Consider the following 15,937-nt stretch of genomic DNA (forward strand, 5'->3'; position numbering starts at 1 on the left):
TAAGTCTTCTTACTGACAGATTCTAAATGTTCAAGGAAGGAAAGGAATAATAGCAACTGAAAACACAATATAAAGTGCAAAAAGACAAAGAATCTGAAGTTTAAAATAAAATGCAGCAGACCGCACGTCTATTGGTTGCATGCAGAAAAAGGATGTTTATCTGTCACCTCTTGCTATTTGCATAAAAGATCTTTCTCTCATCTTTACCTTTGAGGAAAGCCCACATGCCTTAAGAAAACATTTGGAGTACAGCAGGTCTCTAACCAGAGCCACCATGATGCTGCTACACTCTGAAGGAATGTAAGCAGCAGAGACCGCGGCCTGGCCAACCAGGGTCAAACCTGGGGTCAAATCTGGGGTTTAAACTGGGTTTGGTGCCTTTATGGCTTCAATGAAAAAGTTTTGTGTTTTGCTCTTGTTGACAATTCAGACAAGAATCTGAATCGTCTGAATTTGTGCACCGGTCACTGTGAGTTGATCAGAAGGTGGTTCTTAAAGTTCTTCTTGTTCATCAGTAAATATGAAACACGTAGAATTTAGGCTCCAATTGTATTCTAAAAAATATATTTCTTTCTTTCTTCCTCAGCAACAAGAAAGAAGAAGCCTTCATTGGTGTCACATGGTGTAATGCACAATTCTCCTTATTAGTTCTGACAGTCCACTTTGTGCCTGGGGATAATGCTGTATTTATTGGGATGGAGGGTGTGGAATGTTTGTTTCAGCTGTTTTATGAAATCCTTTGATTGACAGCAGCTGGAAAACTCATAATAACGTAGAGAACTGCCAACCTGGAGAGGACATTATGATGAGATCCAACACTTGGAAGAAGGCCAGACAATCCAGCTTTGCTTGAATTTCTACGAAACCAAATTCTGGGTTTGTTCACTACAGTCTATGAGTTAAACATTGTGCAGATTGCAGAGCCCATTGTGTCCCTGGTACTCTGATAGGAGACTGCAGTGAGAGACTGCAGAGGCCCAAACTAGGTTGGGTTTTGAATTAGCAAAACAATGACATAAAGTAAAAGTTAAACTCTCACAATAATCTGCCTCAAATCTCCTTCAGAAGAAAAGAGAAAAATGGCTATGTAACAATTCCATGGCTTATTGAGGAGCTTGGGGTGTAATGATGTTTGATGCTGTTCACTGTGTACCTTCCACACCTTTTTCTCAAGACTGGTTGTTCTCAAAGCAAAACCAATGGCTCCAGCCTTCACTGCATCTAATACCCAGTAGCGTACGAAGTGGTGTCTATTCCAACATCATTATTTTATTTCTGACTCATTGCTTGCATAAAAACTTACAGGTCCACCAAGGTCAGAGCTTTGATGCAAACAAACCACTCATCAAAACGTTTAACTCTCCGCTGCTTTAATTAGAAGGCAGCAATGCAGACAACATGGTTTCCACTGCTGTCGGGGCCTTCAGCATCCGTTTTCAGCTCAGGCCAACTTCACTAATTAATGTTCAAATGAAACGTCACCACGGTGATTGCTCTTATTGCGCTGTAGAAATACATGTCGCGAAGTCTGATTGCATTAAAAGGGCCACTCTAGAAAGGTTCATTATTCCTGTCCTGAAAGACTGAAAGGTGACTGCAGAAAAATACAGAGCAGCTAATCTAGGCTTGATTGTAGAAACATAAAAGGTCAAGTTTTTAGAAGATAACTTTTATTACTTTACTATGTTTAGTATTCAAGGCTAATAAAAAGGGATTCTACAGTTCTATTATATATTTATCTATTAAAAAAATTGAATTAGTCATAAAGATAAAAATAATTATTAGATTGAACGCAGGATTTGAAGAAGAATTAGTGAAAGCTGAGTGCTTGTTGTTGGGTCAATTTGTCAGCGGTGTTTCAGCACCCTAAATCCAAGTGTGTTTACAGAACTACAGTAGACAAGCTTAATCAAATCTTCCCACTTGGCTTAATTTGATTATGCTTATTACAGTGAACATAATCAATTTATTCACTCCTCTTCTTTTCCCCTCATACACAGATTGTCTCTAGTACAGCTCATGGATCTGCAGAACATGTATTAACTGACAGCTACAAGCAGAGCTGACCTTCAAAATAATAAGCTGCAGATTTACTACGTGCTTATCTCTGAGTCTTGAAGAAGTACCCGACAACAGGCAGGTTTCATCCTCCCAGTACACCACTCCAGTGACTGGATCCAGTTAAGCCAGTTTGATGAGGGTATAAGCTGCAGACTGCGCGCGACAAAAAGGAGAATCTCATTCGCCTCTGTGTTACAGCGTGACATGCCTCTTCAGACTCACTTCAGACCCGTCACTCTCACACACTCCAGGTTCTACAGCTGTCCTCATTGGACAGCCTCATCCAATATCTTTATATCTTTATTATATATATATATATATATATATATATATATATATATATATATATATATATATATATATATATATATATATATATATATATATATGCGTGTGTGTGTGTAACATGTCATTTATGATTTTATAATAAAACTGATTTTAGAATAAAAAATATAAAAGAGGGCTCAGTGGCGGCAAATTCACACCACAGAAAACAAGATTAAATCTAATAGCTTACCATCATCAACATGTGGAGGAACGTCTGCTTGGATGGGAATAACTGACTTCGTTGTAAATAACATACAATAGTCAAAACAGATTTGTAAAAACAGAAAGCCGTATTTACCACTTGTGCGCCTCCTCATTATCTTAATTGTTCATGTTCAGCATGCATGGCGCTCACCGTACAGGAAAAGCTGCACGTCAAGTTAAAAGCAGCTTAAAGATAACACTGTTTCCTTTATTTACTCCCATTCTGATCCTTGTTGGACACAGGCAGATTTTATTTGGCTGAGCAATGGAAAAGCAGCATTCAGCTTCTATGCACTACAAATCTGGAACAAACTTCTAGAAAATTGCAAAACAGCTGAAACACTGAGTTCCTTTAAATCTTGACCAACTGCCTATTTATAGTTGCCTTTGATTAATAATAACTGGAATGTCACTAATTTAATCTCAATTCTAATTTTTCATTACGTTCCTTTATCATACCACTGTAATGATGCTTTGTTTGAAGTTGTATGTTATCATGTAAAGCACTTTGAATTGTCTTGGTGCTGAAACGTGCTACTGTTTAAAATAAGAACTGTGGTTCCTCAACTTGGTCTCAAGTGGATGTGTGAAAGCAAAGAGACACATTCTCTCAAGACATTGTATAACTTCTATGTAGCAGTAGTCACAAGTGTACATAAAGGTTTCGTACACACTCTGACAGAACACATACATTTGTTCTCCCTCCCCGGGCAGCAGGGACAAAATGATGTCGATCTGTTCTTGTAGTTTTGGTTTGGGAATTCTCCCAGCCTGTTCTTGACACGTCATCTGGACAGATCTTTGTTTCTTGCATGGGATCCAGAAACTAATATACAAATGCTACAGTGGGAGGGACCCATGGGGACTTCCCAAGAGTTCTGCAGCCAAACTCGTAGGTGAAAAGTGCTCTGGGCAGAAAAAATGTGATGAAGGTTGTCTTCTGAGACAGTGCGCCAAAGATCCAGGCAAAAACAGCAGAAGACAAGAGCATTGCAATAAGACAGAGCTAAATAAGCACAGTATGGATGACATTAGAATAAACAGATTCTACAGTATTAAAGAAGAGTGTAAAAAATGTCACAGGGCCACTGAAACATCTCCAAAGGCTGCAGATGAGTAATGGAGGTGTCTGAATCTTGTCTCTAGTTTTCACATTGTTATTCTTGTTTTATGGGCCAGAAAGAGGCTCAGCATACAAAATCTAATTGGCTGTTTTACGTGAAAGCACAGCTTGTGTTGTATCCGTCAGAAAAAAGGAGGGAGGAAAAAAGAAGCAAATATATTTGTCAACAGAGATGCTCTTGTATTTATCTGACAACCAGAAGGAAGGGAAGAGGACAGACATCACACATAGAACTGGATCAGAAAGAAACGATTTCAACAACCTCATTTTTCTTTGGTCAAGCTGGAAAGAGAAGTTTTGTGATGAAATCAAACTGTAGATTAAGAATATCTGAGGCTCTTCTATAAAGAACATTTCAATTGGTTTCTAATTAGGTTTTGCTGACAGAAATATAGAACCTGTCTAGGAGGTTCCTGTCTATGAATAAATCCTTTCAGAGCTGACGTGGTCTTGCTGTTCCTGATGCTGCCTTGTTTTTGCGTAGACTAAAACCAGCAGAGCTCAGATCAGAAAGCTCTTCATCTATTCTGCATGAGCAGCACAGCAGCAGTTTTACACTCATTCTAACTACATTTCCACTGGCCATTAAATTGAGCAAACTGAAATTTTGAAAATGAATTTGCTTAATGGAAACACGCTCATTTTGAAAAAAAAAACAAACAAAAAAAACCTCACGTTTGGATAAAAAGGTTTTTTTGTCGAGTATGAGGTGATTTTTCAGCTGTATTTAAACACTTTTTTCACTTCCTACAAGTCCGACTCGGATGTCGCTACAGCCGAAAATGACGAAGAAGACAAAAGGAAGCAGTAGGAGGAGGATGGCTTGCTTTTGTTTTTTTGGACAATGTACAGGTGGCTCCACCATCATAAAAAGTTGACTGTCATTCAAACATGTTGAATCCATAGATTTTCTGCAAGACCTCCAATTAAAGTTTTCTCAAAACGCTGCATACATAGTCCCTCCCAAGAAGGTGGGGCTTGTTGCTCCTAAGCCACAATAAGACGCCAACATCTCCTCTGACTGGCTGATATATATGCTCCAGCAATATGGCTGAATTATGATTATATTACACATAACTGTTTACATCTGTCACTTCCATGATTTTAAATGACTTATTGTGTAACCAAGCTTATTCACATTTGACTTTAATTTGATCTCATATTCAATAGAAAAAGCTATTGGGATTTTTATTTATTCATTTTAAATCAGTAGAATATTGCTCACATTTGTAATGTAAGCTCAGCTCCAGTCACACATACTGGTGCAGTCAATCGACATAATGTCTATCAAACCAGTTCCAACCAAGGTACAGGTCAACGTACCTGGTCAACGTACAGCCTTCATAAGACCCACAGTTCCTACTGGTTCCTAACATTACACTTCCTACTAGCTGGTGCTGATAGCACTATAGCTTTTTACTTGTCCAGTGTACCTATTGGTTTTATGAAAACCCTGCTCAGCTCATGCTGTACACCTTAGCACTGCTGGGAGCAGTGGGGGGCCTGTTGAAGGCAGCAGGATCCCAGCCAATGCTTAGCACACATCTAACTGAGGCTCTGCATTCATTAACCCCATTTGAGATATCCTTGAACTGTAATGGCAACAAATCTTTTTAAGCTGACTATACCATCTACAGTCAGTCATGATCACTGACAACAGACTGTTGGGTGTTCAGGGAATAGCAGTTGAGCCATTTGAAAAAATTCAGTCTCTGTGGATCAGATCAATAAATCCATCCAAATCTATAGATCCAGTTTTTGTTGCAGTGCTCCCAGTATAAACTTTTCAGGTTGTTGTTTGCAGAGAACATATGAGGGTTTTAATAACTGTCTGCTGGTCAGGCCACTGAATGCACTGAATGATGTTTAAGTATCACCCATTCATCAATCCATCCATTTCCTGTATGGCCCTGTCCCTAGTGGGGTCAGGAGGGGTGTTGGTGACTATCTCCAGCCAACATGCAGATTAAGTATCGTATTTATCACAAATATATATATATATATATATATATATATATATATATATATATATATATATATATATATATATATATATATATATATTTACTGGTTTTATGTAGCCACTGCACACTGGCTAAAAACGCCCTTAGCCTTTCACCCTGAACACCAGAAGCAGCAGTGGATTTAAACAGGAACATAATGAAGAGAGACACAGTAGAAAACAGCTCACTCCTGTATATTTAGCTAATGGACATCAGTGTGTGCCCGTGTGTGTGCGTGTGTTTCCTTTCACGTGTGTGTCCTGCTCGCTGCTCTCAGAGTCCTTCATCTTGGCCCTGGCTTTTATTGACCATATTGGAGGCCATAAATCATTGTGTGTGTGACTGCAAGTTTGTCTGTGTGTGTCTGTACGGCTGAGTGCTTCTCTGGGTGTGAGTAGCTGCACATAGCAATCTCAGGTCAGAGGAGCAACAGAGCAAGCGGTGTGTGTGCTTGTGTGTGGAAAAGCTGCGACAGGGCAACAGTATCCAATGTGGTCAACAGGCCAAGGGACAAGATGTACCCGACTGCTTCACACCATTTTCCCACAGAAACATACGTGCCTCTCAGCCCCGCAAAACTTCAGGCGAACAAATAACTGCAGGCGCGCAGAGATGCAGCTGGAGATGGAGATGGTGGGCGTTACACTTTTCACTTTATCGGCCCTGCAGCCTACGTTTTAATCTCTCTCCACCTTTTTATCTGTCTTTCCTCAAGGGTGGTGGTGCTTAAGTATAGATGGTGTTGAACTGGATTTGACATTAACAGCCCTCCATTAACATTTCTCACAGAGCTACTGGAGTGAGCAATCAAATCAAATGCTGGAGCAACCACACTGCAGGCAAGCATCACATGTAACACAAACCGAAACATGCACAGATCCAGTCATGTGGGACGTGACAGGAAGACAAAGTGTTGACCTTTCCAGTTCCCAAATGTTTGCGAGCAGAATGGTTTAGCAATGAGTTGGTATGTTGGGTTGGGCTGCAGTTGATGACTTAAAGACACATCCAAATACTCAATTTGACATTTTGAAGATAAAGTGAGCAATTTCAATAAAACTTTCATTTTTCAGCAAATAGTTTTGGCCCTTATTTTGCTAAACTGCAATGGAAACATTTTTGCCGAAGTGAGGAAAATATTAAGGGGTATAAACACTTTCTTACATTCTTTGGATTCATTGCAGGTCAGTCCTGTAACACATCATCCCTCCCATGGTGCCAGCACTAACACCCTTTCTCAATGCATCAGGTCATTGGAAATCACGTGACTGACAGATCCATCACTGTGTCAATTAATCTGCAAAAGGGAACGTTCCTTCTGCATTCCTAACTTATATCTGTACGTTTTCTGTCAGTGAGCATATTTGAATATTGCAGCTATTTTCCCATTGGACATGGAAAAAGGAAACACTTTGATATTTCCCCCCAGAAAGCTAAAAAGTAAACAGGGTGACAGATACAACTAATCAAACTCCTTCCTGAACTGACCACAAATGCATTCTGTTACAAAGTTCACAAAGTTCTTTAAACTTATCTGGATTATATTAGATAAAAAATGACCAAACAGATAAAACACAGACGTGTTTCAACTTATACACCAAGTAAATGTTTCCTACTCACAACTCATGTGCTGGATCTTAATCTTCTGATTCCAAGGGTCTGCCAAAAAAAGAACAACAAACCAGGTGAGATGTAAGCACTTATATATATATATATATATATATATACTGTTTTTGTGAATAAATAAATAAAGTGCCTTTTATATGCAGGCTTTTGAAGTGGGCACCCCTGCAGTTCGGAAAAAGCAGAGATAAATTGTCAGCAGCATATTTTTCAAAGTTTTTCTTCTGCTTCTCTCTCCTCCTCCCTTGAGATGGGAGCTTTTGTATCACCTCTCACAAAGCCTTCCAGAGTGTTCTCTCTGAGAATTGTGCAGATAAAGGCTGAGAGGGAGTTTAAGCTGGACACTCTTTATGGTTCAACAGTGAAAAAGTGGCAGATAGTAGTGGAAGGATGGGGTGTGTGACAGATAGGAAACCATCGGCACAAATCACACAAAAACATGATGGCTGTGGGAAAGGTTATTTTCTTGTTCAGAGTAAGCTTAAAAATATTCATAAGCCTGAAAAAATTGGATTTAACATAATTTTTATTCAATGAAGAAGTTTTTTTTGTTTTTTTGTTTCATATATATAGCCCATATATGTTTGTATGTATGTATGTATGTATGTATGTACGGAGAGCGAGAGAGAAAGAGAGAGAGTCGATTGATATATTCAGTCAAACACCTCACTTAACTTATATTATTACTGAAATAGATTAAGATTTTTTTTTCGAAAGGGTATTGATTTTTATTTCAGTCAAAAATCCATAAGACATTACATAAGACATTAATGCCTACAAGACATTAATGTCTTGTAGGGATGCGCCGATCAGTTTTTTTGCTGCTGATTCTGATTACCCATGAGGGTCGATCAGTGCCGATCACCGATCGCTACCAATCACCTGGATTGGCTGTTAATATTTTTGCTTTAGGTATAAATGCTACGATCTGGCCAAATTGAAAAATAATCTGGCTATAATTTCACCTAATTTAGACATATACTTGAAAAATACTTGCAGGCACAATACAGCAGCTACTCAGTCAAAAGGACAACTGAAAAACGTGCAATCAGTAAATTAATATTTAACAGTAAGGCTCTCTGTACCAAAAGTTACGCATGAGTCAAATAAATTTCACAACACTGCCTAAATCCAATAATGTCAAATAAAAAAAACAAACATTCATTCAAATGCAGGTTGCATACAAATAAACAATCCTGTGTTAATGAATCAAAACTTCCTGAGAGAATGGTATTGTTTTGTGCTGGCTCTGATCTTAAGGACTGAGCTGAGTAATTCTGCAGAATGCCAGGAGGAGGCAGAGGAGATCGATTTCTTTAAGCTAAGATTATCTGTTTTAGGACAGTGAAAGTTTTAATACATATGTTAAATATTTTTGCCAGTTTGTTTAAGTTACATGCTGCTGCTTTAAACAGACGTTCTGTTTGAGAGTTCACTACGGGTGAGGTTGAACGGCTCTCCGTATGTGATTACTACAAGTAGTGCGTAGCGGCAGCTCAACAGCAAAAGCAGAACCAGCATCTCACACCACCAGCCCGTTGACTTAAATTATTTTTTGGGTTATTTGTTTAGCTTTCTTACCGTCATTCTGAGTGAGTATTGGTAGTTGTGCGTTGCTTTATGATTGATTGATTGATTGATTGATTTTTATTACAGACTCAGAGTCCAGATTACATACAAAGAGAAAACAAAGACAATAAAAGAATAAAAAGTACAAAAAAATAAACAATACAAACACATGACTTCTAGCCTTACAAAAGGCAATCATACCAGTGTCTCCAGAGTACAGATGAGTACTTTATTGCACTATATTTAACATTTGCCAACATTTATCTGCTGTCTGTGTGCTTTTTTTCTGCAGTGAGCCTCGATGTAGCCAAAATCCGTCAAGTGTTTGTTTTTTTAAATGTCATATCAGACTCGTTGTGTTGATGCATTTTTTGAGGTGCTTCGCCTGCGAGATCTTTCTCCGTCGCAACACACAAACGTCCCCATTCACTCTGAGCGTTAAAGTTCTTCACTACATTGCTTTGGATTTGTTGCCGCGCGCTTGCGCAGTGTGAAGGAAAGAGGAGATAGGGTGCACACACAGGCTGCGAAGTGACATACAGGTGACCGGTTTTGGTGATCGGCAGTAAGAAACGGTGATCGACGATCACCGATAATACACTTTTTCAGGGAAATCGGCCGATTATGATCGGTGGCCAATCGATCGGCACACCTCTAAGTCTTGTATTTGTGCTGTGAAATGCCGTTTGGAATACACCATGTTTGTCAATTTGAACTAATTGTCAAATTAATTTTATATTCTTGTATATCTGAGTGTGTGTGTGGCTGTGTGCGTGTGTATTTATTCCACATATATGTATGCTTTCATCTATTATTTTTAAACCTAGGTCATATCAGACAAGTAATTTATGAACAATAAGTGAGACTGAACTATTTGGCTATTTTCTCAATAACTGAGTGATGCACTGACTTAGTAATTCTGATCTAAACTACTAATTGTTAATTAAAGTCATTCATAGTTAAAGCTGTCCTCCTCCAGCACAGCAGCAGTGAATCACTCGTGGAAAACACACACAAAAAATGTTTTAATTTAATGTAGCAAAAAAAAAATATTTTATCACAAAGATCATTCCCACCTTCACAGAGCATTACAGCTTTTTCACCTTTCTCTCTCTTTTTTTTATTTTCAGCTGCATAAAAGGTAGAGGAGAAACTGAACAACACTGCAATCAGTTGAGCAAAACCTCTTCTGCAGCCTCTTCCTCTTTGGGTAAAAAGGTAGCACTTTCCTTCACTGTTTCTTTGTCCAGGACTCCTGTCAAGCCTTCCCTTTAGATCCTTCCTCACTTACAAAAATAGAAATTATCAGACTCCAGAGAGATAAAATATGAATCCGCTTTAATTATATATGTGCGTGGGCTTTCCTGGGATTGGAGAGAAGGTTGTGCTGTTCTGCTAAGAAGGGACTGCTTCACTGCGCTGGAAATTACACAGGTCTGGAAAAAAAAAGGAAGCAGCAGCAGCGGCACAGCGAAGTGGTAGTTATTTATTGATTAGTCGAGTGCAGCAAATGCCCTCTTTAAAGAATAGTACTCTCAGATGCATGTAAAGGGACAGTGAGTGAAAAATAAAGCTTTAGGGGGATAAAAAATACTTCATAGCTGTGCTGAACACCTTGTTTCTTCTTGGCTGCTTTTTGTCTCCCTGAGGAAGAATAAAATAGAGAGATGCTGTCTTTGACTAAAAGCTCACTGGCCTTGAAATGTTATTTTAGGACCTCTGCTGTAGAGATGAAAACATGCCCTTAATGAATCAGGAGAGACCTCTGTTCCATTAGTCAACACACCTGTGCTTTACCTGTTAATACCGTTAGTTTATCACTACAAAAACTGATTGTTGCATTTTTTTTACACATCGCATTGTCCCTGTATCATGACTTTATTAGAAAACCTATCAAGCATCTATATGGTCAGGAAGAGTTGTACAGTCATTTTACCACAATTCCAACTGCTGAGAGAAGTTATCAAATGACTATTATAAAAACTTCTTGAAACAAAATCTCTCACTTGTTAATTCACCTATTCATTATTTAGTCATGTTTCATGGGGGCCAGTTGCTGAAGTCATTTCTATTTTTAATAAATGTGATGAAATTATCCACAAATAATGGAAGGAGAATCAAAGACAGAGGCCCAGAAGGATGTTACAAGCACGACTTGAGGCAAACAAAAGAGAATCTAATAAAGAATGTCCTAAAACAGATTTACATAACATGCAGGATGTTAACGATTACCTTCCAGAATCCAGACCAATGCATTTCTGATTTTTGAAACTGCATCACTCTTCTGTATAGTTAATCTTTACTTTTACAGTAAAAACCACAAATGCTCAGTGGAAGAAGTGAGGATTTGTTAAAATGTAGCCTTACCATAGGCTTGATTCTTGTCTCCCTTTAAATGCTCCATCTGAGATTTCTCCCATTGAGCTGCATTTCTCTGGTGGAATTTGAACCTGGGAATCGGTGAATTGAAAGAGAAGTTGCGAACAATGATGTTGATTATCTGTGCTGTTTTTGAATTAACCTATACATGGTTTTACAGTATTTTAGTAATGGGAGTGAAGGAAGTGAATGAAGCCCCTCAGTCCATGCTGGCCACTTTTCCATATATTGAGCCACTACAGTCAGAGCAAGAAAAATGTTTCAGATATTTTATTGCTGGAAAAGATTTTGCAATGCTACTTCCCACGTGGTTGTGTGTAGCCCAAGCAATTTTCGGTGAGCTTTATGACGCTGAAACATTACATACATCACAGCTAACCGTTAGCATTTGGGTAAAATCAGATCAGATTCTTCCAAACAAAGTCCACAACTTCAACAAGCAATCGTTTCTTAATAGCTGAGGGTCCAAATGCTTCTGTTTAATCCTTCTACTGTCCTAGTTTGTGTGAGGCAGACTTCATCATCAGATGACAGGGAACCAATAGGGGTCTCCTGTCACTTCCTGAAATCCCAAAGGTGAAATAAAAACCCATGAAAGCACATGTCTGGTCAGTCCGACTGTTCGGGGACTGCGCGCAAGCTCAAAAACCCACGCTGGGTTCATTCAAACCCTCCTGGGACTCAAGATTACTGCAATACATTACCACTAGGAGCTGATGAAAACAAAATGGTGGCTTATAGTTAAGTGGTATGTACTACCACTTAACTATAAGTGGTAGTTAAAATTACCACTGAAATTACAGGTAATTCTTAACTGCTACAACATTTCTTTCACATATAGGAAAGTCTGTCATTTTAACAGTTTTTGACAAATAACAACTTATGGTGGAAAACAAATTAAACCAGTGTCAAGGAATAACCAAACATTGTAACTTCAAAAACTTTTTTTATCATCTGACCACATACAACTGTCATGATGTTCTGTTACAAGGCATTCAGATATGACTCAGAGAAATTTCATTGCCATTAAAACAGAAATAGAACGTGCATGTCCTACAGACCCAGATCTCTGCTTTTTAGTTCATAACAGGTTGTCCTTGCAGTTAAGGGTCTCAAACAGGATTTCCAATTAAATCCTAACAAGACACCCAATCCCAGTTCTCGTCACTGCTGTGAGTCGGTAACACATGTGGAAATTCTGTAAGCTAGGCTAAGCTGCCACACATTTTATGGATTTATGTAGCCCAATTACATTTTTAGAACATTAAATATAGAGCAGCTGATATACTTTGTGTTTAAATATTTCTTATTTTTCAACCTACAAGAAAAGGCCAATTAAATACACCTGCACAGATTTAGCATTGCCCAATAAACCATTTTTAAGGTGATAAGACAAGAGAAAACAACAACGCATTAAAACACAGGTGTTGCATTGAATGTAACCAAGCTGTCCTCCCCATTTTCTTTCCCTCCCATCTTGCCCCTGCTCATTTCTTCCACATTACATTCTCCTCCCTCCACTTCCTCGTCCCTGTAAGCAGTGCAGTGACCTGAACGATACAGTGGTGGTTACCTTTGCAGTTCAATGCTGAGGTCTCATTTCCGAAGCTCCATAAACATTCCTGGAGGCACAACTCGGCGCTGATTGATGCCTTATAACAGCTTGTCTTACAGTTGCAAAGTTTTCTGTGAAAACAAGCAGGGTCAGGATTTTCCATCTGCTTGGTTCCCCTGCATGTGTTCTACATTTGTATGGCTGCAGTCAAGGTTAAGGCTTTCTAATCTCAGAGCAGCTGTCAGGCATAGTGGCTTGAAATATCAAAATTACAGTATTTTGGGTTTAAAAAAATGTTGCTATGTTTCGACTTTTCCTTACAAATGCTAACATGTCAGCCACAGGGGAAAACACAACCCCAACATGGAATGGTGCACTTTGGCACTCTATAGTGTGGCATATTCAGGAAAGTGTTTCCATCATGCGTTGGTCTCTCACTGGTAAAGCAGAGTTCAACACAAACACTTAACGTGCAGTCATTCTAGTGCAACAACCAACATGGCACACTAGCATGTAATATTCCAGGAGAGGTTAGTGCTACATGCACACTATTCCTTGATTAGATTGAAATGTATTCGGATTAATTAATCCAAATGAATACTTTATTTGGCACAAAGGTACTTAATCCAATCATGATGTATGTTTCTATGCACCTGCTTTATTCTCAATAGAAGTGCTGACATTCACAGATTTGTAGAAATTCCCTAAATTTCCCTAAAAGCACACAGAAGACAGTGTACCTCTGTCTGTGCTGAATAATAGAAACAAACAAACACAGTAATGTGTTGGTTCTGTCTCTACTGAGCACACAGAATGGACCCATGCCAAGGTCTGATAATAGTTGAGATGTTACTGCACTCCCCAATTAATCTACAGGCTAAGCAACACGTGCTATTGGTCTTCCTGCAGTACAGAATGGGAGACCACAGACAGGCTTTGCTTCTCCAACATAGCGTCTACCCACTGAAGGCAAAAGTATCACATTGACACAAGGCAGTTTACATAAGCCAGCCCTCTCATTCAGAATATTCCGATCGGGGCGTTTATCTGATGCATTTTTAGTTTGATCTGCCATGTATTCTGATTCCTAATTAGTATTGTAAGTGTGCTTATTGCTATGTATGACGCTATGGACCTCTTTGTCTTCCAAAGACCCTGGGCAGATGAACTACTTTCAATAGGCGTTGAAATTCTTTTTATGTTGACAGATTGAAATGGTTAATACAAATTACATATTTTTCTTTCACTTGTTCATTTGAGATGTAGCAAAGGGTTTGGAGAGGCCAAAATAAAACCTAACCCAAAGTGAAACCTCATACATTTCAATTGCAGCAACATTTATTGTCTTTTAATTTATACAACATAGTACAGCTAAAACCTTACATTTACATTTCATACATGTGTAATGCATTCTTTTGTTTTTGTTTATGCACTTTAGGATTTTATGCTATCTGGTCCAAACTAGGACCGAGAAGACATGGTTTCTCCTTCCTGCTGCAGCACAGAGCAGGCGTGTGGATGTATATGTCTCTGTGTGTGTTTGAACATATGTCACTGCCATGCTGCCACTTCCAAGTAGTAAATTCTCCATCATGACTATCAGTATGATTAAATAGCGGTACCTGACCACATCCATCACGACACATAATCATAGAGAAGGTCACACAGGTTCTGGGGGATATGGGGGGGGGACTAATGGTGTAGGCGCATTTAGTGTGAGTTCATTACTGTGTGTTCCAAGCTTTCATATCCTATTAGTTCTTATTACATAAATGTAAGACAGTGAGTGGGTGTATGAGAATGAGGGAGTGACTGGTTCCAAACATGTTCATTTAGAAGTTTGCAATAAATCAACAGCTGAATTACTTTAGAAACCGAAATGTACATTGTTCTTGTTCCTGCTCTTATCTTCTAAAACTACACAGGAGACTGAATTTTAGGTGTTTCAGCAGTGGTGTGCCCAGAGAGCAGTGTCACACTCTGGATGCATACACTCATTTATTTTTTCCCACAACAAAGTTCTTTCTCAAAAACCAACTACCAAGGTCAACATTATTAGCCCCCTTGAGAACTGACCTTTCTCTATAGCCAAAGCACAAACCACTTTCACTTTGTAAAACTAAGGGTTGCCATCCACTTTACACACAATATAAAATCCTCATTAAGCATTTGAGAAAGAATCATACCAAAGACAAAACAATTCAGTTTAAACTCAAGAAAAAAAAATTGTTGATGCTCACAAAGCAGGAGTAGAATATACAAAGTGTTTAAGTGTCAAGAAGTGGAGTGAGAAGTATCATCAAAAAATTCAAAGAGAGTCCCACAGTGCAGAACAAGTCTGGCAGAGGTTGGAAGCTAAAGATTTCAAAGACTCTGGAAAAACTAGTGAGAGATGAGTCGACAGAACCTAGAACAAGAACCAAACACTGGTGAATGACAGAGCCAAGTCAGGAAGTGTACTGTCAAATTAGACAGTCACTAGAGCCCTGCATAGAAACGAACTGTGAGGATGTTGGCCAAGAAAAACTACACCTGAACTACAACCAGAAGTACTGAAGGTGAAGTGTGCTAAGGACAATCTGGAGAAAGGTTATGCATACTGGAGCCATGTTCTTTTTTCAGATGAGAACAAAGTAGAGTTCTAGAGTTTGGAGAAAGAAGGGAGAGGTGTGTAACAAGCAAGCACACTGTCCCCACAGTTTAGTTTGGAGGTGGGAGTATCATGCTGTGGGGATGCTTCAGTGTGTCTGGAACTGGAAATCTGGTCAAGGTTGACAAAAGAAGGATATGTGAAGATTCTGAAAGAACACCTCCAAATCTTCAGCTTGCCCCTGACATCAATCAAAACTTGCATGACCTTCTCTGTGGATCGTCACTTTGTCTCCTAACATGACAATGACCAAAACACCCATCGATCCTGCTCAAGAGCTACCTGCAGAAAGCCAAGGTGAACAGTATTGACTGGCCTGCACAAAGCCCCTACTTGAATTTCATTGAAAATCTGTGGTATATACTGAACACCATGTCCATGGGAGAAGACCATCAAATCTGTAGGACCTTGAAAGATTGGCCAAAGAAGAATGGACTGGGATT

At 39.0% G+C, this 15,937-nt stretch overlaps 1 protein-coding gene across 7 annotated transcripts in view; it reads right to left on the reverse strand.

The window, feature by feature from the left end:
- Positions 1 to 15,937, reverse strand: part of LOC122837974 (inactive N-acetylated-alpha-linked acidic dipeptidase-like protein 2) — a 321,561-nt gene that overhangs the window by 275,652 nt on the left and 29,972 nt on the right. For 3 of the 7 annotated variants that reach the window (XM_044128206.1, XM_044128205.1, XM_044128204.1), the window contains exons 2-4: positions 12,863 to 12,975; positions 11,278 to 11,360; positions 7,339 to 7,377 (exon numbers count right to left, since the gene is read on the reverse strand). In XM_044128206.1, the coding sequence (XP_043984141.1) occupies positions 7,339 to 7,377; positions 11,278 to 11,314 (76 nt within the window). In that variant the 5' untranslated portion in view covers positions 11,315 to 11,360; positions 12,863 to 12,975. The remainder of the gene's footprint in view (positions 1 to 7,338; positions 7,378 to 11,277; positions 11,361 to 12,862; positions 12,976 to 15,937) is intronic. The other 4 variants (XM_044128210.1, XM_044128207.1, XM_044128209.1 and 1 more) reach the window with 2 other exon arrangements.

This window comes from Gambusia affinis, linkage group LG10 (genome assembly GCF_019740435.1).
Source record: "Gambusia affinis linkage group LG10, SWU_Gaff_1.0, whole genome shotgun sequence".
Classification (NCBI taxonomy): Eukaryota; Metazoa; Chordata; class Actinopteri; order Cyprinodontiformes; family Poeciliidae; genus Gambusia; species Gambusia affinis.